Raw genomic sequence first — 26693 nt, forward strand, 5'->3', positions numbered from 1 at the left:
AAAAAGATTGGTTAAGATATAATGATATAATTAAAATAAATGAAAAACAAGAAATTTGTATGAAATCTAGGGAGGAATTGATTCTGAATAAAAAGAAATAAATTGGTATAGTTACTATCGAATGAAATATAGATTTAATGAGGACATGAAGACGGTGGGAATTGAGATACAACAGGATTTGACGAATTAATAATAAAAGAAGAAGATAAAAAAATAGCTAAATATTATAAATTATTCAGAGATAGAGAGTTAGAAAAAGAAGCAATAAAGCAGTACATGATAGACTGGGCAAAGGATATTGGACATGAAATCCCATTAGAAGCATGGGAGAAAGCTTGGGAAAAACAAACTCTTTCACCAAATGTCAGGAATTAAGGGAATCTTTTTTAATAATCAGCAATAGGTGGTATTATACTTCAGGTAGAATGAAAAAGACGTTTAAAATAGAAACAGATAGTTGTTGGAACTGCCAAAAAGAAAAAGGAACGATGATCCACATCTGGTGGAAATGTGAAAAGGTAAAAGGGTTTTGGGAAGATATACACAGAATAATACAGCAAATTTATGGTATAAAATACAAGAAAATACCGGAATTGTACCTTCTGAATATGACACATTTCATGAAGGCAGAGATGAGAACAAGCTATGGCGAATTATACTATATATGATGACACTGGCCAGGATATTGATAGCAAAATACTGGAAATCAAAGGAGAAGTTACAGGTAGATGAGTGGCTGTTAAAACTTAATGAGATTAGAGAGTTGGACAGACTTTCATGTACTCTGGAGGATAAGAAGAGAGACAGAATAGAAAAGGATTGGATGCAGATAGTGACATATTGGGAGAAAAGATGGGCTGAGGATAAAAACCTGGTCTGATATTATGCATAAATATGAGCAAAATAAAATATGTGAAGAGAGCAGGAGAAGAAATATTTTTCAAGGAAATCAAAGTTATAAGGATTATTGGATAAAATTAGGAGAATACGTATGGACATACAACCCTTTGTATATGAAAACAAAGGGGGAAATGTGATAATTCAATGGGGGGATTGTATAACTTCATTGCAAGAAACAAAAAGAAGTGTGATAGGCAACACAGATAAGCTCTTTTAAAGCAAGAAGTGAAGAAAAAGAAGAGAAAGAAGATCAAATGTCTTCTGTGTTATTGAAGTTTGCATTTATGTGACTTGCATTGATGAACATATTATTGGAAAATTTAATAAAGATATAATGTAAAAAACAACAACAACAAAACCCAGCCCTTTCTGTCAGGAAGTTCCTCCTAATGTTCAGCTGGAATCTCTTTTCCTGGAGCTTGTATCCATTGCTCCAGGTTCAAGTCTCTGGAGCAGCAGAAAACAAGCTTGCTCCCTCCTTAATATGACACCCCTCTAAGTATTTAAACAGGGCTATCATATCACCTCTTAACCTTCTTTTCTCCAGGCTAAACATCCCCAGCTCCCTGAGTCGTTCCTCGTAGGGCAGGGTTTCCAGATCCTTCACCATTTTAGTCACCCTCCTTTGGACACACTCCAATTTCTCAATGTCTTTTTTGAATTGTAGGGCCCAGAACTGGACACAATATTCCAGGTGGGGCCTGACCAGAGCAGAATAGAGTGTCACTATTACTTCCCTTGTTCTAGACACTATACTTCTATTGATGCAGCCAAAAATCGCATTGGCCTTGTTAGCTGACGCATCACATTGTGGACTCATGTTCAACTTGTGTTCTACCTGGACTCCTAGATCGCATTCAGCCATTTGTCACCCATCCTATATCTGTGCACTTCATTTTTCCGCCCTAAGTGCAGTACCTTACATTTCTCTGTGTCGAATTTCTTTTTGTTCGCTTGGACCCAGCTTTCTTGTCTGTTCAGGTCATTTTGAATTTTGATCCTGTCCTCTGGGGTATTATCTACTCCTCCTAATTAGGTGCCATCTGCAAATTTGATAAGTATTCCTCCATTTCTGTCATCCAAGTCATTGATAAAGATGTTGAATAGCACTGGGCCCAGGACAGAGCCCCACTGGACACCCCACTGGTCACTTCTCTCCAGGATGAAAAGGAGCCATTACTGAGCATCCTTTGGGTTCGTCCGGTCAACCAATTACAAATCCATGTAACAGTTTCCTTGTCCAGCTTGTTTTCATGTTTTTGTTTTATATACTGTTTAATTTTGTTAACTGCTATTAAGGGACATATCTATGAGATTCTATGATATGGGGTGCACTATAAACCTTTTAATAAAAGAACAGGTATTTCAATCCTATATATACATATCATCAGACATAACTCCAGGGAATGTTAGCCTTTTGGATGCCATAAGGTTCCTCTCATTCTTCAAGAAGCAACCCCTCAGCTTCCTTCTAGAAGATAAAGCAAAAAGGCTTCCAAAAGAACTGAAGCCTTGGGCAAGTCACACTCTCTCAGCCTCAGAGGATGGCCATGGGAAACCCACTCTGAAGGAACCTGCCAAGAAAACCCCTTCAGAGACTCCCATAAGGTCACCATAAGACCTGGAAACAACTGGGAGGCAGACCCCAAGAACAACATTGGGAAATAGGGGCAAGCCTTGCTTTGGGAAAGTGTAATGACTGGGCTCCAGTCAATGGAGGTCTTCTTCAGGCAGAAAAGGGAGGTTTATGCAAATGCAGAATGACATCACTGCTAAGGAAGGCTCACTTGACCAATCAGAGAGCAAGATGAAGGTTCTTCTGGAAGCTTCCGTGAGAAGGAGATATAAGGCCTGAGAGACCAAGAGACAGTTGGGGGAATTGTGTCGGTTGGAGATCGAGAGAGAAAGTTAAATAGTGGATCTTGGAAGTTAGTCTCAGAATTGGACGCTTAGGTTTATTTAATAGCTTTTATGAATTGAATATTATATACTTACAAATATTGTACCTGCAAGATTCTTAATATCTTGCATGACTTATATTTCAGTTATATTTTGTTATTTATAGTAAATATCTCCTTGGAGTATCTACTACTCGACGCTCCTTTTACACGTGTCTTGGATCGGTTGATGCTTAGGAAGATCAGTAAAGAAGGAGAAATAAGGTTCCTTAACTGATCCCAGTGTAGGTTAAGGGAAACCCTTTTATAATTCACTGGATGATGGCAGCGAGATTTAAGGAAGTTAAGGGTTTGCTGGGCTAAGATCCATCATGTCTAAATGTCTAATTAACAATTTGTAATCCACTCTGATTGCCTTTTGGCTGAAGAGAGGCGTATAAAAGCATTATTATTATTATTATTATTATTATTATTATTATTATTATTCCAGGGCCGCAGTTTGGCTTCTTGGACCACCGGAGATCATCACAGTGACTCAGTTGGAAAAGCCCATCTCACTCCAGAAAATAAAGGTACTTGAGGAGTTTGCGCTCTACGTCTTTCTGTAATAATAGCTACAAAACTGATAATAGCATTTGGGACATTTAGTCTTTTAATAAAATATGGCAGATTTAAATGCTGCTTTAAAACCTCTTTCCATCTGCCAGCTTTGCTCTGGTTTTGGGGGGAAATGAGAAAGTGTTGGGAGGGAGGGACTGCCAACAGAATTAGGAGATGCATTGCAGGATATGGACAGTTTGCAGCCAAGAAAGGTCCAAAACACACGGCAGCAATAGTCCAGTTTGAGAACGTTTTAACTGCCCTGGCCCAGTGCTAGGGAATCCTGGGAACTGGAGTTTATTGTGGCACCAGAACTCTCTGACAGAGAAGGCTCGATGTCTCACAAAACTACATTTCCCAGAATTCCTTAGCACTGAGCCAGCGCAGTTAAAGCGGTCTCAGATTGGTTTATTACTGCAGTGTGTTTTGGACTTAGGTGATCCTTGGCAAGTCACACTCTCTCAGCCTCAAAGGATGGCAATGGCAACCCATCTCTGAAGAAACCTGCCAAGGAAACCCCATGATAAAGTTGCCTTAGTGTTGCCATAACTTGGAAACGACTTGAAGTCACACATGAAGAACAGAAAAAAGTGTGCACTTATTTCTCAGGTTGTACATGGGAATGGGAGGCAGTCTGGTGCAGTGGTTTGAGTGTTGGGTTACAACTCTGGAGGCCAGGGTCCAGTGCCCCACTCCTCCATGAAACCAGCTGGGTCCCTTGGACAAGAAGTCACACTCTCTCAGCCTCAGGGAAGGCAATGGCAAACCTCCTCTGAACAACTCTTGCCAAGAAAACCTCAGGAGAGGCTCCCCAGAAGTCGGCAATGACTTGGAGCACTCCACAAAACACTAGAAAGCCTCAAGAAAGAGCCAGCGTGGTTCAGTGGCTGGAGCACTGGACTATGACCCTGGAGACCAGGGTTCGAATGCCCTCTTGGCCACGGAAATCCACTGAGTGACCTTAGGCAAGAAGTAGCACTCTCTCAGCCTCAGAGGGAGGCACTTGCAAAACCTCTTCTGGACAAATCTTGCCAAGAAAAGCCTGAGAAGGGCTTCCCTTAGGGTCGCCATACGTTAGAAACAACTTGGAGGCACACAATGACAACAAGAGCAGTAACACCACTAACACAAGGCAGCTAGGGAGAAAAGAAGGAAGGAAGAAGGAAAATAACAAAGAAAGAAAGAAAGAAGATGTGGGAGTTGTAGTCCTTGGTTCAGAGGGATTGGAGGGGCCTTAATGCAGGGCAGGACTAGTGTTGCTAACAATCCTCGAAAATATTTCCCGGCATGTTTTACCAAAATCCACGGAATCCCCCCCCCCCAAATATTACACGGAATATTCAGTCAAAATCCCTGTAACGTTCCCGTAATGTTAATAATAATCATAATAATAATAATAATAGGATGTATTTATATATTTATTAATATGGCGGATCTTTTGCAAATAAACGTAACCCTAATTGAATAAAAATAATTGTAACTTATTTCAACTCTCAAAATTACCATTGGACCAAACAAAGAATCTTTCAGTCCTTCTAATACCTTTAAGATATTTATTTTGACATGAAGGGGGTCCAGGAAGCTTTGTGCCAAATAGAAACGTTTTGTGAGACATTGAGCCTTCTCTATCAGAAAGAGCTCTGGTGCCACAATAAACTACATTTCCCAGAATTCCTTAGCACGGAGCCAGGGCAGTTAAAGCGTTCTCAAACTGGCATTATAAATAGGAACCAGGGGAAAGAATATATTCAAGGAAATCAAAGTTAGAGAGGACTCTTTTTTGTTAAATATAATTTGGAGATATACATGTGGACATACATTCCCTCATTTGTTCCCCTCTTCCATAGAAAAAACTGTTATAAGTTAATAAGGAGTAACATGAGAGAGGATATGGAAAATATTTGTTGATTAATAGACGGAATGTATGTAATATTAGCAAGAAGCAGAAAGACTACGGTAAATATCACACAAAAGACAGCAGATTGGGAAGTGAAGAAGAAAAAGAAGAAAAGAAGATAAGAGAGTATTGTATGTTGGAAATTGTGACTGTAATTGAACTTGTTTTTAGAACTGTTTGGGAAATACATGTTAGAAATGAAAATGAAATAATTAATAAAGCTAAATTACAAAAAAATAAACAATATAATTTAGGCCATGGCTGGGATATTGATGATGGATTAGGATACTAACCCAACACATACAGTACATTTAGCCACAAAAGAATTATGGTGCATTTAGACATTTCTTGCTACATTTCAGAGGCTAACGTCATTTTTAATAACAGTTCTGGGGAGCACTGTGGGATTGAGGGCGACTGGGCCCACCCCATATTTAGATTCATAAATATTCTCCCATATCCCACAACATTTCGCAGATTGGAAAAGCAAGACACATGTGGACAAGCAACCCAGAAGGCACTGAATATGGTCAAAGTTGTTTAAGAGGAAGTTCTCACAAGCTAGGAAGGGCACAACAGTTTGTTTTTGCCTCAGCTTCCTGGGAAGGGCCATATCCTTTCTCCTTCTTTCCTCTCCTCTCCCCACTTTTGAGTTAATAGGCTGCAAACTCAATTGCACTCAGGAACTGAAGTGAGCAGAGAAGGGGGAAAGTGGGAGGAGGAGAGAGCAACCGGGACATTTTTAAAAGCCCCTGAAATAATGAGGTGACAGAGGATTAACCAGGACTGTCTCTGCCAAACTTAGACAGTATTTTATTTGTTTCCTTTCATAAATTGGCCCAGCAGTGACACAGATGAAGCTAATAGGATAGTGACTCACCAAAGAGCTGTTGTACCTTGGCAACTTCTTTCTGTTGGAGCCCAACTCCCTCCGCTTGGCCTCTGTGTTGGCCATCAGGTGGGCAGGGGTCCTGGTGGCCCTGCACTTGGGTCACTTCCAGCAAGAGAGGCCCCAACGCCGTATCCAAGGAGGTCAAGATGACGTTCCTGAGAAAAGGGACCAGGGTTAGGATTGGCTTGGCAAGAAACCCTGCAGCAATAAATCAACTGCTGAAACCTCCAGAGGTCCCAAGTGCTTTTCCCTAGCATCAGCCCCTTTCCCAAGAAGGCTGCATCCGCACTATAGAAATAAGACACTTTGACACTGCTTTAACCACTTAGTGCTATGGAATCCTGGGATTTTACCTTTGGACACTTAGCCTTCTCTGCCAGAGAGCTCTCATGCCACAGCAAACTACAAATCCCGGTATTCCACAGGATGGAACTAGAAGAGTTAACACACTTTAGAACTGGATTATTTCTGCAGTGCAGATACAGCCTAAGTCTGTTGAAAAAGGGTAGAAGCACCCATGTCTTGTTTTTACCCTCCTAATAATGGTTTTACTTTTTAAAAAATGAGCAGTTTGTTTTAGTCTCTAATCCTTATTTTTGTTGTTCTTGTTTGTTTGTATGTTTGTTTGTTTCATTCTTGGTAATATGAGTTATTCTGGTCTGCCTCCTTCCTTCTTCCCTGAAAATCTCTTAATAAGGAAACTGGGGAGACTTTTAAAACCTCCCAAAGCCCAATATTTGTGAAGAAGAAGAATAAGGCTTGTGTTAAAACTCTCCTTCCCATTTCTGATCCCTTTTAAAACCCATGTTCCCCAGAAACAGCAGAGTTGTGTAATAAGAAAACCCTCTCAGAAAAGTGACACAAAAGACACACAAAGAGACGCACTTCCTTCCTTTTGGCCCAAGGAGTCTGGCCTCCGTCTCTCTCTGGAGCCTCAGGAGAGAGGCTGTTCAACTGAGGCCTCAAAGAAGGTTCCGGACCATTATTCCCCACAGGCACAAGCAGCACACAAAATGGCCGCCAGAACGCAAAATGGCCGCCAGAACTCAAAATGGTCACTGGAACACAAAAGGCCACCAGAATACAAAATGACTGCTGGAACACAAAATGTTTGCCTCTTCCTGAGCATTTGGCAGTTGGCAGTTTGAGGCCTTCAGGGGAGAGAGAGAGACTGAGGGGAAGAGTGGAAGGAGGTCCTGGAGGGAGGGGGCCTTGGGAGATATAGAGCCTTCCTGAGATATTCAGTGTTCGCTTCCTAACAAAGGGGTTTTTGGCCTCATAAAGGATTTGGGGCAAACTGCCAATGGGATTTACAGTGTATTTCCTGGGCTGGATCTCCCAACATCCACATGGCCAGAAAGAGGAGGGAGCCCTGCCCTGCAGTAAGGCCTCTCCAATCCCTATGAACTGAGGTCTACAACTCCCACATATTCTTTCTTTCTTTCTTTCTTTCTTTCTTTCTTTCTTTCTTTCTTCCTAGCAGCCTTGTGTTAGTGGTATTACTGCTCTTTTTGTCATTGTGTGCCTCCTCCAAGTTGTTTCTGACTTATGGTGACCATAAGGAAAGCCCTTCGCAGGCTTTTCTTGGCAAGATTTGTCCAGAAGTGGTTTTGCAAGTGCCTCCCTCTGAGGCTGAGAGAGTGTGACTTGCCTAAGGTCACTCAGTGGGTTTCTGTGGCTAAGAATACATTTGAACCCTGGTCTCCAGGGTCATAGTCCAATGCTCCAGCCACTAAGCCACACTGTCTCTTTCTTGAGGCTTTGTAGTGTTTTGTGGAGTGCTCCAAGTCATTGCCGACTTCTGGCGAACCTCTCCTGGGGTTTTCTTGGCAAGAGTTGTTCAGAGGAGGTTTGCCATTGCCTTCCCTGAGGCTGAGAGAGTGTGACTTCTTGCCCAAGAGACCCAGTTGGTTTCATGGTGGATGGGGGCAATGGACCCTGGTCTCCAGAGTTGTAACCCAACACTCAAACCACTGCACCACACTGCCTCCCATTCCCATGTACAACCTGAGAAATAAGTGCAGACTTTTTTTCCTGTTCTTCATGTGTGTCTTCAAGTCATTTCTAATTTATGGCAACCCTAAGGCAACCTTAACATGGGGTTTCCTTGGCAGATTTCTTCAGAGAGGGTTTGCCATTGCCATCTTCTGAGGCTGAAAGAGTGTGACTTGCCAAGGGTCACCTAAGTCCAAAACACACTGCAGCAATAATCCAATCTGAGATTGCTTTAACTGCCCTGGCTCAGTGCTAGAGAATTCTGGGAAATGTAGATTTGTGAGACATTGAGCCTTCTCTGTCAGAGAGTTCTGGGGCCACAATAAACTCCAGTTCCCAGGATTCCCTAGCACTGGGCCAGGGCAGTTAAAGCGCTCTGAAACTGGACTATTGCTGCCGTGTCTTTTGGACCTTTCTTGGCCACAAATTGTCCATAGCCTGCAATGCATCTCCTAATTCTGTTGGCAGTCCCTCCCTCCCATCACTTTCTCATTTGCCCCCAAAACCAGAGCAAAGTTGGCAGATGGAAAGAGCTTTTAAAGCAGCATTTAAATCTACAGTATTTTATTAAAAAACTAAATATCCCAAATGCTATTATCAGTTTTGTAGCTATTATTACAGAAAGACTTAGAGTGCAAACTCCTGAAATACCTTTATTTTCTGGAGTGAGATTTGCTTTTCCAACTGACTCACTGCGCCCCTGTAATAATAATAATAATAATAATAATAATAATAGTAGTAGTAGTAGTAGTAGTAGTTTTATACCCCTCTCTTCAGCCAAAAGGCTATCAAAGTGTCTTACAAATTGTTAATTAGACATTTAGACATTATGGCTCTTAGCCCAGCAGACCCTTAAATTCCTTAAATCACACTGCCATCATCCAGTGAATTATAAAAGGGTTTCCCTTAACCTACACTGGGACCAGTTGAGGAACCTTATTTCTCCTTCTTTACTGATCTTCCCAAGCATCAACCGATCCAAGAAACGTGTAAAAGGAGCGTTGAGTAGTAGATATTTACTATAAATAACAAAATATAACTGAAATATAAGTCATGCAAGATATTAAGAATCTTTCAGGTACAATATTTGTAAGTATATAATGTTCAATTCATACAAGCTCTTAAATAAACCTAAGTATCCAATTCTGAGACTAACTTCCAAGATCCGCTCTTTAACTCTCTCTCTCGATCTCCAACCGACACAATTCCCCCAACTGTCTCTTGGTCTCTCAGGCCTTATATCTCCTTCTCACGGAAGCTTCCAGAAGAACCTTTATCTTGCTCTCTGATTGGTCAAGAGAGCCTTCCGTAGCAGTGATGTCACTCTGCATTTGCATAAACCTCCCTTTACTGCCTGAAGAAGACCTCCATTGACTGGAGCCCAGTCATTACACTTCCCCAAGGCAAGGCTTGCCCCTATTTCCCAATGTTGTTCTTGTGGTCTGCCTTCCAGTTTTTTCCAAGTCTTATGGTGACCTTATGGGAGTCTCTGAAAGGGTTTTCTAGGCAGGTTTCTTCAGAGTGGGTTTCCATGGCCATCCTCTGAGGCTGAGAGAGTGTGACTTGCCCAAGGCTTCAGTTCTTTTGGAAGACTCTTTGCTTTATTTTCTAGAAGGCAGCTGAGGTGTTGCTTCTTGCTCTGAAGAAAGGGAGGAACTTTCTGGCATCCAAAAGGCTAACATTCTCGGGAGTTATGTCTGATAATATGTATATATAGGATTGCAATACCTGTTCATTTATCAAAAGGTTTCATATCATAGAATCTCATAGCTATGTTCCTTAATAGCAGTTAACCAAATTAAACAGTATATAAAACAAAAACATGAAACAAGCTAGATAAGGTAAATGTTACATGGATTTGTCATTGGTTGACTGGCCGAACCCAAAGGATGCTCAGCAATGGCTCGTTTTCATCCTGGAGAGAAGTGACCAGTGGGGTGTCCAACTCTGTCCTGGGCCCAGTTCTATTCAACATCTTTATCAATGACTTGGACGACAGAAATGGGGGCATACTTATCAAATTTGCAGATGACACCAAATTAGGAAGAGTAGCTAATACCCCAGAGGACAGGATCAAAATTCAAAATGACCTGAACAGACAAGAAAGCTGGGCCCAAGCTAACAAAATCAAATTCGACACCGAGAAATGTAAGGAACTGCATTTAGGGCAGAAAAATGAAATGCACAGATATAGGATGGGGGACACCTGGATGAATGAAAATACGTGTGAAAGGGATCTAAGAATCAAATAGACACAAGTTCATCATGAGTCAACAGTGCAATGTGGTAGCTAAAAAGGCCAATGCAATTTTAGGCTGCATCAATAGAAGTATAGTGTCTAGATCAAGGGAAGTAATAGTGCTACAGTATTCTGCTTTGATCAGGCCCCACCTGGAATATTGTGTCCCGTTCTCGGCCCCACAATTTAAAAAGGGTGTTGAGAAACTGGAGCATGTCCAAAGAAGGACGACTTAAATAGTGAAGGGTCTGGAAACCATGTCCCATAAGGAATGCCTTAGGGAACTGGGGATGTTTATCCTGGAGAAGAGAAGGTTAAGAGGTGATATGAAAGCCCTGTTTAAATATTTGAAAGGATGTCACATTGAGGAGGGAGCAAGCTTGTTTTCTGCTGCTCCTGAGAACAGGACCCTGAACAATGGATCCAAGCTCCAGGAAAAGAGATTCTGCCTCAACATTAGGAGGATCTAACTGACAGTTTGTTGTTCAACAGTGGAACAGACTCCTTCCTCAGAGTGCAATGGAGTCTCTTTCCTTAGAGGTCTTTAAACAGACACTGGATGGTCATCTGTCGAGGATGCTTTGATTGAGAGTTCCTGCATGGCAGGGTTGGACTGGATGGCCCCAGTGGTCTCTTCCAGTTTATGATTCTATGATTCTGAGATCACAATGCAGCAGTCTCAATGCTTCAGGTAAGGAGCACCAGCCTGAAATCAAAATGGACAGACTCAATGCAAGAGGGAAGGAGCATCAGCCTTAGGTCACAATGGGCCATTCTCAATCCTTCAGGGAAGGTGCTTCAGGCTGAAGTCAGAATGGGCCAGTCTCATTCCTTCAGGCAAGGACCATCAACTTGATGTTGCAATGGGCCAGTCTTAATCCTTCAGGTAAGTAGCACAAGCCTTAAATCACAATAGTCCTGTCTATTAGCCAGTCTCAGTCCATAAAACATCAGCCTGAAGTCACAATGGGCCATAGTCAATCCTTCAGGCAAGAAACATCAGCCTGAGATCACAATGGGACAGTATACATGCTTCAAGTAAGGAGCATCAGAATGAAGTCACAATGGGCCAGTCTCAAAATGGCCGCTGGAACACAAAATGTCTGCCAGAACACAAAATGGCTTCCTCTGCTCAGCACTTGGCAGTTGGCAGTTTGAGGCCTTCAGGAAACCCATAATGAAGATTGTAAGGTCCCTAAAGTCGGAAGCGACCCCAAACAGGAATTCCCAACCTTAACAATACCTAAAGGTTTTCCTGATGCTCTAATATAGAGACTCCCTGAGATAGTATTCTCAAGCAAAGGAGGGCCAGGAGAGCCCCGGACAGGCTTATTTTGGGGTGGCTCTGGATCTCTGGTGCTGCAACAAGCTACAAATCCCAGGATTCCACAGCATGGAGCCAGGAGAGTTAATGCAGTTTCGAACTGGAATATTTCTGCAGTGCAGATACAGCCTGAGTTGGTTGTAAAAGGGTTGAAGCACCCAAGTCTGGTTTTTCCCCTCTTAATAAAGGTTTTACTTTTCAAAAAATAAGCACTTTGTTTTTCTGTCTAATCCTTATTTTTGTTGTTGTTTGATTCATTCTTGGTAATATGAGATGGTCTAGTTTGTCAACTTCCTTCATGCATAAAATGTCTTAATAAGAAAACTGAGGAGACTTTTAAAACCTCCCAAAGGAACCACTTTTGGCCTTGTTTGGGGGGCAATTGTCCTCTTAGAAGCCAAAGACCAATTTTTTATGATATATAATAATAAGGCTTGTATTAAAACTATATTCCCCATTTCTGATCCCTTTTAAAACCCATGTTCCCCAGAAAGAGCAGAGCTTTGTAATAAGAAAACCCTCTCTGAAAAGATACACAAAACCCTGCATAGTGTTGCCATCTCATGGGTCTTAGGCTTTGGGAATGTGTGCCTTTGGCCAGTGTCCGTGTGGCTGGGGCTCCAGGGTCCCTCAGTGTTGCCAATCTGGTGACTTTCACACCAAAATGGGTCCTTTTCAGAGCCTTTGGTGTGATTTTGGTGGTTGGTTTTAATGGTACTTTTGAGAGTTGAAATAAGTATTTGGTGAGATATTGGGGGGATTTGGTGAGTTTTGGCCAAACGTTCGGGGAATTATCTTCGAGGCTTGTTGGCGACACTGCCTGCCTTCCATATTAACTGCAGGAGGAGCCTGTGAGGGTGGGGCAGGGGGCGGGGTCTTCCAGCTCCTCTTCCCCCATTGGCCAGAATGAAGAAGGGGAGGAGCTTCTGCCTCTCTATTTAGGTCTGCGTGCGGAAGAATGAGTGAGGAGCAGAGAACGGGACAGAGAGAAAAGGAAGGAAGGAAGGAAGGAAGGAAGGAAGGAAGGAAGGGAGGGAGGGAGGGAGGGAGGGAGTAGAGTAGAGTAGAGTAGAGTAGAGTAGAGTGGCAGCAGAGGGACAAGGCCTGGAAGCGGTAGGATTCACTGCTGTGCTGAGGGCTGGCTGGGCCTGGCTTGGGTCTACTTTGCTTTGGCCACTGCCCCCATGGAGGGGAGGAAGGAGGCCCAGCAGGCCTTCCAGGCATGGGCCACTCTCTCTGAAGGAGGGAGAGTGTGAATCGGATCCCCAAGTGGGTTTTTAATGCTTTTAATGGTGGCTCTCACACTGGAGCAATGGAAGTGGTGATGGTGATGGTGATGATGATATTATCAGGCTGCCACCACCCCTTAATCATCATCAATGCCACCTCCCTGGGCATTCCTGTTTTGCACCACTGCAATTGCCATGGCTCAGTGTTCTGGAACTCTGGGAATGTACTTTTAGTTTGGCATTTCAGGTGTTGCCAAGGTTTGGAAATCCTGTTTGGGGTCCATTCTGACTTTGGGCCCCTTTCATCCTCCATTTTGGGTTCCCTGAAGGCCTCCAACTGCCAAGCGCTGAGGCAGAGGTGGCCATTTTGTGTTCCAGAGGCCATTTTGTGTGCTGCTTGTGACTGTGGGGAATAATGTTCCGGAACCTTCTCTGAGCCTCAGTTGAACAGAGGCTTCTCTTTCTCTCCTGAGGCTCCAGAGAGAGAAGGAGGCCAGGCTCCAAGGGCCAAAAGGAAGGAAGTGTGTCTCTTTGGGTGTCTTTTGTGTCTCTTTTCTGAGAGGGTTTTCTTACGCAGCTCTTCTCCTTCTGGGGAACATGGGTTTTAAAAGGGATCAGAAATGGGGAGGATAGTTTTAATACAAGCCTCATTCTTATTCTTCACAATTATTGGGCTTTGGCTTCTAAGAGGAGGCTAGTTCCCCAAAAAAGGCCAAAAGTGGCTCCTTTGGGAGGTTTTAAAAGCCTCCCCAGTTTCCTTATTAATAGATTTTCAGTGAAGAAGGAAGGAGACAGACCAGAATAACTCAAATTACCAAGAATGAAACAAACAAACATAGAAACAAACAAGAACAACAAAAATAAGGATTAGAGACTAAAACAAACTACTTATTTTTTTAAAGGAAAACCATTATTAGGAGGGTAAAAACAAGACATAGGTGCTTCTACCCATTTGAAACCGACTCAGGCTGTATCTGCACTGCAGAAATAATCCAGTTCTAAAGTGTGTTAACTCTCCTGGTTCCATCCTATGGGATCCTGGGATTTGTAGTTCGTTGTGGCACAAGAGCTCTCTGGCAGAGAAGGCTAAGTGTCCCAAAGGTAAAATCCCAGGATTCCCTAGCACTGAGAACGTTGTCAAAGTGCCTTATTTCTATAGTGCGGATGCAGCCTTCTTGGGAAAGGGGCTGATGCTGGGGAAAAGAGGAGGAATGCAGAAGGAAAGGAGGACGGACGGAGGCCACCTGCAGCTGGACTGGCCTCCCTGACCGGTCAAGACCTCAGCTGAGTTGTGGACAATGGGCATTCTTAATATTAATATTAATATCTTTCACTATTGATTGTAATGAGGGAGAGGGATCAGGTTTCTACTTCAATGGAAGCATCAGGTTAATTTTTAGGTGTTGTTAAGTTTGGAAATCCTGTTTGGGGTCCCTTCCGACTTTGGGGCCCTTTCATCCTGCATTTTGAGTTCTCTGAAGGCCTCAAACTGCCAACTGCCAAGCAGTGAGGCAGAGGGAGCCATTTTGTGTCCTGGAGGCCATTTTGTGTCCCGGTGGACTTTTTTGCTTCTGTCAGCCATTTTGTGTTCTGGTAGACATTTTGTGCTGCTTGTGACTGTGGGGAATAATGCTATGATTGAGATTTCCTGCATGGCAGGGGTTGGACTGGATGGCCCTTGTGGTCTCTTCCAATTCTATGAATCTATGTTCCGGAACATTCTCTGAAGCCTCAGTTGAACATGTCAGGAAATGACATGGATCTGGCCACTAGGTGGGGCTGTTGTGCAAGTTATATACAGCTCTAGTGGCAGTTATATGTGTCAGCATTCGAACAGTGCATCATTGGAATGTTGATGCAACTGTCAACTGTGCTTCCTAACTGTCACTGAGAGACAGAGTGAGACAGTTGGTGTGTGAGAGCAACTGCCTCTCTGTGGATGGTGTTACTGTGGCTGCGTCACAGGTTGTGTTATTATTGTTGGTTGTGTAAATAGTGTGTATTAGAGACGGTTGTCCAATACACTGTGTATATATATATTGTAAATATTGCAAACGAAGATTAAAGTCCTCATGAAGAGTGAAGGCTTGTTCTGTAGTTATTTCTCAAGCCTGGAGCTCATGTCCGTTTGCAGTGGTGAAGGAATATTTCCTTCTTGACCAGAATACCTTTGCAGACATTTCCACAGATTCCTTCTCCCTGGCGTCCTGTCAATGTGGTTCAACTCTGCAGGTGGTTGTGGTGGACACAGCGCATCTTTCCACACACCCCAACAGAACAGAGGTTCCTCTTTCTCTCTCTGAGGCTCCAGAGCGAGAAGGAGGCCAGGTTCCATGGGCCAAAAAGAGGACTGTGTGTCCCTTTGTGCCTCTGATCCTCCATTTTGGGGGGAAGGGAGGGAGGGAGGGAGGGAGGGAGGGAGGGGCCTGTGAGGCTCTAAGGAAGGGGAGGCAGGGGACTCAGGGCCAGTGGGGAGGCTGGGCTTTGGGGGCTGGGAGAGAGAGGTGGGGAAAGAGACCCTCCCTTTGGGCCCTAGCTGGGGAGGGTCCCACCAGTCCTTGCCTCCACCTTTGCGAAAGGAGGCCCCCTCAACCCCCTGGACTAACTCCTGCCACTCATTCCTAGGGCTGGGACTCAGAGGAGCTTCCTAGGCATTGTCACCTTCTGCCCTCCATGGCCACTCATTTCACATCTAGCTATGGGACATTAACAGGGCCATCTTCAATTCCTCATCCCTTAATCCCCCATCACTCTAAGAAGGCATGGAGTATCTGTTGTGTATGAGAGCTGCAGTGAATCTGTGCTAGGTCCAGATGGGAGGAAGGGGATGCCCACCTCTGCATTGACCCAAAGGAGGCATATGTCACCTGCATATGTAACCAGCAGGATGCTGTTCTCTGTGTCTTTGAGTGCTGCAGTGTTTCTTGCCAAGCCAATCCTAACCCTGGTCTCTTTTCTCAGGAACTTCATCTTGGACCCCTTGGACCCGGCTTTGGGGCCTCTCTTGCTGTAAGTGACCAAGTGCAGGGCCACCAGGACCCCCTGCCCACCTGATGGCTGACACAGAGGCCAAGTGGAGGGAGTTGGGCTCCAACAGAAAGAGGATGCCGAGGTACAACAGCTCTTTGGTGAGTCACTATCCTATTAGCTTCATCTGTGTCATTGCTGGGCCAGTTTATGAAAGGAAGCAGATACGATACTGTCCCAGTTTGGCAGAGAAAGTCCTGCTTAATCCTGTGTCACCCCACTACTTCAGGGGCTTTTAAAAATTTCCCGGTTGCCCTCTCCTCCTACCAATTTTCCCGTTCTCAGCTCTCTTCAGTTCCTGAGTGCAACTGAGTTTGCACCTCACCAACTCAAAAGTGGGGAGAGGAGAGGAAAGAAGGAGGCAGGATATGGCCCTTCCCAGGAGGCTGATGCAAAGGCAAACTGCTGTGCCCTTCCTAGCTTGTGTGATCTTCCTCATAAACAACTTTGGCCATCTTTACTGCCTTCTGGGTTGCTTGTCCACATGTGTCTTGCTTTTACAATCTGTGAAATATTGGGGGCTATGGGAGAACATCTCTGGATCTTAATATGGGGTGGGCCCAATGGCCCTCAAGCCCAGAGTGCTCCCCAGAACTGTTATTATAAATGATGTTTGCTTCTGAAATGTGTCAAGAAATGTCTAAATGCACCATAATTCATTGTCGGGTAAATGTACTGTATGTGTTGGGATAGTCAGTATCCTAATCTATCATCAATATCCCAGCCATGGTCTAAATTATATTGTGTATTAATATTAAAAAGATTCGAGACAAACTGGATCTCAAAGGCAGTAGCTTTTATTTTGCTGACAGAATTTAAAGTTTATTTCCTGGACTGAATTCTAAAGTGATCAAATACTATTTGGATGCACCGTGTGCTTTCCTCCCCTTTTGCTTAGTCACTCTCTGGATGAGGGCTATTTTCTGTTGCAGGTGACCTTTGCGGATGTGGCAGTATATTTCACTGAGGATGAATGGAAACTGTTGACGAAGAAGCAGAGACTTATGTACAATTATATAATGATGGAGAATTATCAGAATGTGGCCTCTGTGGGTAAGGAACCGGAATCCATTAGCATTATAGAATCACAGAGTTCGAATAGACAACAAGGGCCATCCAGTTCAGTCCATTTCTGCCATGCAGGAATATACATTCCAAGCACCATCCAGCCTTGGTTTAAAGACCTCCAAAGAAGAGAACTCCACCAAACTCTAAGGAAGTATATTCCACTGTCGAAGAGCTCTTACTGTCCCAAAGTTCCTCCTAATGTTTAGGTGGAACCTCTTTCTCTGTCGTTTGCATCCACTGTGGTGTCTCTTTTTCTCTGTAGCAGCAAAAAACAAGCTTGCTCCATCCTCAATACAACCCTTTCCAACATTTAAACATGGATATCATATCCGCTGTTAATTTTCTTTTCTCCAGGGTAAACATACCCAGCTCTCTAAGCCATTCCTCATAGGGCTTGATGGTTTCCAGATCCTTCACCATTTTGGTTGCCCTCCTCTGGGCATGTTCCAACCTGTCAACATCCTTTTTGAATTTCGGAGGCCAGAACTGGACACAGGATTATTCCAAGTAAACCCTGACCAAAGCTGAATAGAGCTTCACTATTACTTACCTTGATCTAGAAACTATACTCGTATTGATGCAACCTAGAATCACATTGGCCTTTTTAGCTGCCGCATCACACTGTTGGTCCAAGTTCAACTTGTGGTCTACTAGGAGTCCTAGATCCCTTTGAAGCGTAGTTTAATTGTGATAGCAACATCCTGTAGAATATTTGAATTAGTAGTTTAGTGAGGCACTATTGCTCTCCACTTTATAAGGATTCTAAATACTGTATTGTAAACTGCCAATTGTCAGAAGCAGGTTCTGTGGTTCATCCAGAATGGTATTAGGGTTTACGGGGGATTGTTAGTAGTTTAAATGCTAGTAGTTTTAAGTAGTTGGTAAGTATAATGGGGCCTAGAATGGCTTCGGGGAAGGGAAGCAGTTGTGGAGGCTCTTAGCTGACTGGTTTGTGAGTTTTGGGTGGAAGACATGCCCCCAGGGGGAGAGTCGTATGTGAACGGTGAAAGAAGAAGGCAAGCGGTACCTTGGCAGCCAGGCTGGTTAGGGGCTGAAGGGGAGGAAAAGGGAGGAGTGTGAAGGTAGTTAATGACGGAGGGAAAAGGTTTAGACACTTCAGAGACAGCTTAGACTTATTAATGGACCCTTCTGCCTGAGTTTCTCAATAAACCTTTTGGTGGAAGCAAAGGACTTTTTAATTCTGAAACTAAGTTCTGCCCCCAGATATCTCACCAATCCTAGGATTTTGTAGGAATACAGCATGGAGATTACTAGTAATGCATTTCTCATTGAAATGGTAGCACATCTCTGAGTATGTTTCCTTTTTTGGCCCTCTTCCAGCCTTTTGAGGTTCTGCTTCACTTCCCCAAAGGGATGCAATGGGATACTGAGGCACAAAACTTTATTCCTATTTTAAGGCAATACAATGTGTGGTTGACCCTGAGATCCCCAGGGGGCCAATGTGACGCCCCCAATCCCCAACAGTAGTCCATCCCTGTCTTAGAGATGTCTTAATACTGCTCCCTGGTGCTTGATCCTCACCAAAACAGAAGCCCAGGTCCCAGCCCCCTTGCTTTGCCTTTCCCAATGAGTAATTTGTATATGGATTATCCTGCCTTTCTCAACAAATGAGCTTCAAAGTGTCCCTTTTATGCATCACATAAATAGGTGTGTGTCTATGATCGAGCGAAGGAGCGAATGTGAAAAACAGAAAGGCAGGAAAGAGATGGTGAAGGTGAAATACTGAAGCAGTGCAGATGGGCAAGAGGAAAGGTTGGAGAGCAGAGGGAAAAAGGGAAAGGGATCAGGCTTAAGAGGGGGATGAAAGGCACAGATATAGGATGGGGGACACCTGGCTGAATGAAACTACGTGTGAAAGGGATCTAGGAGTCCAAGTAAACCACAAGTTGAACATGAGTCAACAGTGTGATGCGGCAGCTAACAAGGCCAATGCGATTTTAGGTTGCATCAATAGAAGTATAGTGTCAGGATCAAGGGAAGTAATAGTGCCATGGTATTCTGCTTTGGTCAGGCCTCACCTGGAATATTGTGTCCAGTTCTAGGCACCACAATTCAAAAAGGATGTGGAGAAACTGGAGCATCTCCAAAGGAGGGCGACTAAAATGGTGCAGGATTTGGAAACTATGAGGAACGACTTGGGTAACTAGGGATGTTTAGCCTGGAGAAGAGAAGGTTAAGGGGTAATATGATAGCCCTGTTTAAATATTTGAAGGAATGTCAAGCTTGTTTTCTGCTGCTCCAGAGACTAGAACACGAAACAGTGGATGCAAACTGCAATAAAAGAGATTCCACTTCAACATTAGAAGGAACTTCCTGACAGTAAGGTCTGTTCGACAATGGAACAAACTCCCTCTGAGATTTTGGTGGAGTCTCCTTTCTTAGAGATCTTCAAACAGAGGCTGGATGGCCATCTGTCAGGGATGCTTTGATTCCTACATGGCAGAATGGGGTTGGACTGGATGGCCCTCGTAGTCTCTTCCATCTCTATGATTCTAGGCCTATGGGAGCCAGGAGGGGAAGGCAGGAGCAAAGCCAGGATTTCCTAGCTCTGTGCGGAGAGAAAGGGACCTCTGGGAAGGGCCAGGAGAGGGGCCTTGGGGATTGGGAGGCAGCCACCAACCTCACAGATTATACTGATAATAATAATAATAAGTTTTATTTGTATTTACCCGCCTCTCTCAATGGAGCGAGGCGGTATTACAACCGTAAAATAGCCACAAAACAACAATAGCATCCAATTTACACACAGTAAAACAATAAAATGCTTAAAACTCAGTTTGGGACAAATAAAAACATCATTTAAAATGCACATTTGTGATCAGAAGTGGGATTTTTCCTTAAGTTCTTTACAAGAGGTCAGCTGGGTAAGCCTGCCGGAAGGGATCCGTCTTAAGTCCTTTCTTGAAAGCATCCAAGGTGGTGTTAAGACGGATCTCCTCCGGCAAGTTGTTCCATAACTTGGAATTGCTTTAGCATGTTTCCTGGGTGGGGAAAGAATTGTCTGAAACTGAATTAAATGAAATGGGTGCTTGGTGGAAATACTTCAGCCAGAAAGGATTATCACACCGGCTCTCAGGTCCTTCTTGGCTCTGAATTCTGGTCTGAATTCTGGTCCCGTTCAAAGCCAATGTATAGCACAGTCTGAAGGCGACACTCCCAGAGTTCAATAATAACATAGCAGAGTACAGTAGCAAATCTCCAGATATAGGCATTGGCAATGCATTAACCACTCTCCACACTTAAAAATAACTCACAGACCCAGTTGATTTCCTCCAAGTCCTTGGAGGTTCTTTAGCTTGAGTTGCAATAGAAAACAAATATGTACCAGCTCTCCTCTCCAACTTCCATCAACTTCACAATCTCTTGTACACACAACTCCAACCCACATCAATCCGCATGTGAGCTGTATACTGTATTGGTTGTGAGTCATGTCCTGGTGCCACACAGCATGAAGCATCCTCTGCAGTTAGCTTGCATCATGCCATGTGCTCTGACTCAAGACTCTATGGCAGTCTCACAGGAAATGATGCCACTTTTCAATCAAAGTATTTTTACATATATATATTGGAATATTTTTCAAATGCCTGACTATCTGCTTCTACTGATTTCCTCATGACAGTTCCCCTTCAATTTCTTCTTTGGTAGCTCTGAGTAAGGATACAGTCATTATATGGATTTGGGGCATCCAGAACAGGGTCATGCTCAGGTCACTCACACCAACATTATTAATTTAATCTCAAATAGGGAGGGATAAACGTGGGGCTAAATCTTGGCGTAACCCTTTCCTCTCTTAACACTGAGATTCAGTCTTGTCTGTCATTGTCCTCCTTTACAGAAGAATTTGTCAGCCACGAGAGAGTCCACACAGAAGAGAAGCCATGCAAATGCCAGCATTGTGGGAAATATTTTTCTTCAAAGGCACACCTAGTGAGACATCAGAGAGTCCACACAGGAGAGAAGCCATACAAATGCCAACATTGTGGGGAGTGTTTTGCCTACAAGTCAGTCCTTGTCATGCATCGAAGAGTCCACACAGGAGAGAAGCCATACAAATGCCAGCATTGTGGGAAATGTTTTTCTCAGAAGTCACACCTATTGGCACATCAGAGAGTCCACACAGGAGAGAAGCCATACAAATGCCAGCATTGTGGGAAATGTTTTTCTCAGAAGTCACACCTATTGGCACATCAGAGAGTCCACACAGGAGAGAAGCCATACAAATGCCAGCATTGTGGGAAATGTTTTTCTCAGAAGTCACAACTATTGGCACATCAGAGAGTCCACACAGGAGAGAACCCAAACAAATGCCAGGATTGTGGGAAATGTTTTTCTTCAAAGTCAAACCTAGAAAGACATCAGAGAGTCCACACAGGAGAGAAGCCACACAAATGCCAGCATTGTGGGAAATGTTTTTCTTCAAAGGCACACCTAGTGAGACATCAGAGAGTCCACACAGGAGAGAAGCCATACAAATGCCAGCATTGTGGGAAATGTTTTTCTTCGAAGTCAAACCTAGTGAGACATCAGAGAGTCCACACAGGAGAGAAGCCATACAAATGCCAGCATTGTGGGAAATGTTTTTCTTCAAAATCATACCTATTGGCACATCAGAGAGTCCACACAGGAGAGAAGCCACAAAAATCCCAGAAATGAACTAGCATTATATTTATCAAGAAGCAAAACAAAGAATATATTTTAAATCTTGTGGTGATAAGAAAAAGCCCTTGTGATTTCGTGTGTTAGGTTTGTGTGTCCATATGCTTGTTTATGTTTTTCAATTATATTTTGTTATTTTAATTGCCTTTATTATAGATTATTGCTTTCGTTTATACATTTGAGTGGGGATCATGGTGGTGGAATAGGTTAGTTAAACAGAGGGGTGGGATTGGCTGCAGCTGGTTAGAATAGTTATGGGAATGATAGCATTTGGAATTTGTTCGATGTTGGCTGAAGAAAGTTGGGGACAGGCATTAACAGAAAGGGCTAGTTTGTGGGAATGGCAAAGGGGGCCTTGTTATCTGTGGGACATAGACTGTGGGAATTGGAGGTGGGGGCAAGGTTTGGACGAGTGTGATGTTTTAGGTTTTGGGGTTTTAATGTTTGGTTTGGGGAGGGCAGCTCTGACTTAAAGACTGAATTTCTGATTATGTGTTTGCAATAAAGTTTTTGTTGTTTCAACACACTGGACTCATTGGTGTACAGAAATTCTGCATTTGCACAAAATGTACCCTTTCTTCTCTCCTCAGCTCTCATCTCCTTTCCCAGCCATAAAAACAGAGGCAAACACACATATATACTCAGAGAGACAGAACTATATGTACAAAGCAGAGCCTTCCCAGCCTTTCCCTCCTGAGTCGAGCTGCACAGCTTGGGCTCCATTCCGGAAGGAAGGAAGAAAAAAGGCCGTAGTCCTTCCCTTCTTCCAAAGGCCGCCAGCGGAATAAGCATCGGCAGCAGCAAAGGCCTTACGATCCCTGCGCATGCTGAGAAGGGGTCTTTGGGGCATCTGCGCATGCAGACTCTCAGCCCCTGAGGCTGCTCTGAGGGCGGGAAGTGGGGAGAGCCCTCATTCATTTGGGGGAATCTCATGGTTCTGGGATCACGCTGAAAGGGCCTTGGACCCCCTTGAAGCAATGTATGTTAAAAGAGGAGAAGGAAGGAATAAAGGAATGAAAGTGCCAAGGGAAGAGAAGCATAAAGGGACTGTTGAAGTCGGGGGGGGGGGGATCTGGGACCTGTTTCAGGCACCTTCCTCCCGGAACCCATTATTAGAGCCTTCCACAGCTCACATTGATGCTTTAAATGACTATTTCACAGATAATATCTCTCAGATAAGAGCCAAATTGGACATCAGCATTATTGCAGAGGCTGTAAGTGAGGTGTCCCTGAGTAAGATCATACTGGATCAATTTGAATCTGAGTACTGAGGATGTGGACAAGCTCCTTGTAAGTGTGAAGAGGAGAACTTGCCCTCCCAACCCTTGCCCTTTTTATATCACCTGAAATATATCATAGATGCATCTCTTAGTTAGGGCTATTTTCCATCATGCTTAAAAGAAGTGGTGCTACGGCCCTTTATGGAAAAGCCCTCCCTAGATCCCTTGGAGATGAACAATTACAGACCAGTCTCCCATTTCTAAACAATATGATTGAGAGGGCAGTTGCTCTTCATCTCCAAGCGGTCTTGGATGAAACAGATTATCTGGACCCATTTCAAACTGGCCTCAGGATGGGATACGGAGTCGAAACTGTTATGGTTGCCTTAGTAAATGATCTTTGCTTCAAGGGGGAATGTAACTTACCAAACTTTAAGCTGTATTATTATGCAGCTTGTCTCAAATGACTAGAAGAATGATTCAAATTAGAAAACAATAATTTATTGAATATAGAAAAAGCTAACCTGAATCTTGGTATACATGCATATATGTGGTATACAAAACCAAAAGATGATAATACTTTTAACCATCATGTTATAAGAAGATCATTGCTTAAAGTATGGTATAAAATGAGACATCTATTTTGGGTGTCATTGCAAGAAGCCTATTACAATAGAACAAAGGACAAAGATACTCCATGGCTAAGATACGGAGATTTAATAAAGAAAACACCAGAAGGAAAATACAATATGAAATCTATGGAAGAACTTAATGAAAAAGGAAACATGAAGGATTGGTTTTTATACAACCAATTAAACAATCGTTTTAAGGCAGACAATAAAGCTCCTGGGTTAACGATGGATAACAATGAAATAGATAAAATTATGATGGACAAAAAAGGTAAACACATATCCAAATATTATAAACTATTCAAAGAAAGAGATCTAGAAGATGAAATTATTAAACACAGCATGGTAAGATGGGCAGGTGATATAAATAAAACTATAGCTATAGAGGAATGGGGAAAATCGTGGAAAGGAACAAATAAATTCACTCTGTGCCAAAACTATAAAGAAAATGATATCAAAATGTTATACAGGTGGTATCTAACCCCCCAGAAACCCACCAGATATACAAAACTGGCAATACTAAGTGCTGGAAATGCGGGGAACCCGAGGGAAGCTTCTTTCATATTGGTGGACATGCATTAAAGCTCAAGGATTCTGGCAAAGGATTCATGGAAGCATCCAAAACATTCTGGATATAAATATTCCCTTTGAACCCAATTTATTTTTACTAACCTTAACACACAACATAAAGTCAGTAAAATACAACAGAATTGTTTTATATATGGTCTCATGTGCAAGGATCTTATTTGCTCAAGTTTGGAAATCTACAATTAATCCTTTTATCGAAGATTGGTTGATTAAGATACATGAAGCTAGAAATATGGATGTAGTATCTGCTTTACTAAGAGGGAAATCAAAAGAAGATTTAGAAATGGAATGGAGTTGTCTTAAAACATTTGAAGAAAAGGGTAATAAAATCCCGTTAAATTAATAGTTAATATTTGGTCGATATTTGGTAATTTAAATACTATCATGGTAATATCCCAGTGTAATAAGAAATTTGAAAATAAGAAAAGGAAGACCCACATCATTGTTGTTGGAAACGCCACACACGGAGTTGTTTAGCCACATTCTTTGCTGCTCCTGGCCTTGCTGCAGTTGAGTGATTGACAGTTCAAGGGTGGCGACACGCTCCAACGCTGCAATGGTAAAAGGAAGTGTTTAGACTTTGCTTGTTGTTTCTTGCTTCCTTCACCCTTAAATATAAGGCCATTCAGACTACATTTTACCCTGGTTCCCAAACCAGTTTAAAAGTTGGAAGTTCACACTTGTGCCAATTTTAACACAACTCTGTCAGGGGCTTGCACAAGAGATCCAGGGCAAATCCCCCTTAGTGCGTTTTTTCTGAAAGCGGACTATGGACCCTTTCCATTTGAAAACAACCGGCTCTTCCCTGTTGCCGACAAATATGAACTCAGCTCCGGTCATGATTGGGTCAAGTTCAGGGGTAGATTACCCTGATTGAGGTAAAGGGTAGTAGGAACATGTTTCTGGGGAGATTCGTTATGGGGCACCCGGATCTGCCCAGTTCTATCCAGGGCAAATGTGGGAGTGGGAATGGGGCCTTTGTGACCTTCCTGGTGCTGGCTCTCCAGGAGAGCGATGCATTGGGCAAGGAGTCCCTCTCCTCATCGCCTGCAGCCTCTGGTTCCGCTGGAGGCAGGGCCTCTTCTCCAGCATCACCTGGAACACGGAACCAGAACAATGGACAACAACAGATGGATGTGTGCATGTGTGTTTGTGCATATTCATATATGTATATATGTGGAGGCATCTCTATCTAAGACCACTCAGACTTATACCTTTATGAATATATATATATATATATATATATATATATATATATATTAATAATAAATTTTATTTCTACCCCGCCCTTCCATGGAAATGATCAGGGCGGCTTACAAAATTTATAAAAACATTACAGTACAAGATTAAAAATTCAATATAACAGTTAAAACCATTACTACAAAAAACAGGAACAGGAAACAGTAAAATAGGAAAATACACATATCAGGGGCAGAAGGAAAATGCAAAAAAGTTCCATCGATCCAGGGTCAGAAGGGAAAGAAGGGGCAGGAAGAATAGACAAACAAATTAAGGTGGGAAGGCCAGCCGGAATAGATATGTTTTCAGCTGTTTTTTAAAGACAGCTAATGAGGCGGCGGAGCGAAGCTCTGCAGGGAGCTTATTCCAAAGTAAAGGGGCAGCAGTAGTAAAAGCCCTCTGTGAGGTCCGGGTAAGGTTAGACCTAGGGACCTCCAACAATTTAGTCCCGGATGTTCTGAGTGTGCGGGGTGGATTATATGGGGAGAGACGGTCCTCCAAGTACCCTGGGCCCAAGCCATTTAGGGCTTTATAGGTCAAAACCAACACCTTGTATTGAGCTCGGAAGCGAATAGGCAGCCAGTGAAGGTCTTTTAAAATAGGTGTTATATGGTCCGACCTGGAGCTACCAGCGACCAATCTGGCTGCCATGTTCTGCACCAATTGCAGCTTCCGAGTTTGGTACAAGGGTTGCCCCATGTAGAGCGCATTGCAGAAATCCAATCGAGAGGTTACCAAAGCATGTACAACAGACTCTAGGTCCTTTCGGTCCAGGTAGGGACGCAGCTGGCGTATCAGCTGAAGCTGATAACAGGCACTCCTGACCGTCGCACCCACCTGAGAAGTCAGCTGGAGCGACGAATCAAGGAGTACTCCCAAGCTGCGCACCGAGTCCTTCAGGGGGAGCGTGACCCCGTTCAGGGCCGGGTGACAGATCTCACCACCAGAAACCGGGGAACCTATCACCAGTACTTCCGTTTTCCCTGGATTCACACTGAGTTTGTTCTCCCTCATCCAGCCCATTACCGACGCCAAGCAGGCATCTAGAGGAGAGATGCCATCCTTAGTTACTGCATCAGTCGGAGACATAGAGAAAATTATCTGGGTGTCATCAGCGTACTGATAACACCGCGCCCCATGTCTCCGGATGATCTCTCCCAGCGGCTTCATGTAAATGTTGAATAGCATAGGGGACAGAATCGCTCCCTGAGGGACACCAGATGCCAGGGCCCTCCTATCGGAGCGACAGTCCCCCAGCTCCACCATCTGGG

The 26693-nt window shown here is 43.5% G+C and overlaps 1 protein-coding gene across 1 annotated transcript; it reads left to right on the plus strand.

Annotated features, from left to right (window-relative positions):
- Positions 1–16637: 16637 nt before the first annotated feature.
- LOC149290442 (uncharacterized) lies at positions 16638–21752 on the plus strand. Its single transcript, XM_089489333.1, has 3 exons — positions 16638–16667; positions 16934–17054; positions 20926–21752. The coding sequence occupies exons 1-3, from the start codon at positions 16638–16640 to the stop codon at positions 21741–21743; spliced, it is 969 nt and encodes a 322-aa protein (XP_089345459.1). The 3' UTR covers positions 21744–21752.
- The last annotated feature ends 4941 nt before the right edge of the window (positions 21753–26693 follow it).

This window comes from Sceloporus occidentalis, unplaced genomic scaffold (assembly GCF_023333645.1).
Source record: "Sceloporus occidentalis isolate IW3139 unplaced genomic scaffold, rSceOcc1.0.p SCAF_39, whole genome shotgun sequence".
Taxonomy (NCBI): Eukaryota; Metazoa; Chordata; class Lepidosauria; order Squamata; family Phrynosomatidae; genus Sceloporus; species Sceloporus occidentalis.

Coding starts and splice junctions, on each gene's coding strand:
- LOC149290442 (XM_089489333.1), top strand. CDS start 16,638: ATGTCTAAATGCACCATAATTCATTGTCGG. Junction 16,668..16,933: donor GCACCATAATTCATTGTCGG/GTAAATGTACTG, acceptor TTTCTGTTGCAG/GTGACCTTTGCGGATGTGGC. Junction 17,055..20,925: donor TCAGAATGTGGCCTCTGTGG/GTAAGGAACCGG, acceptor CCTCCTTTACAG/AAGAATTTGTCAGCCACGAG.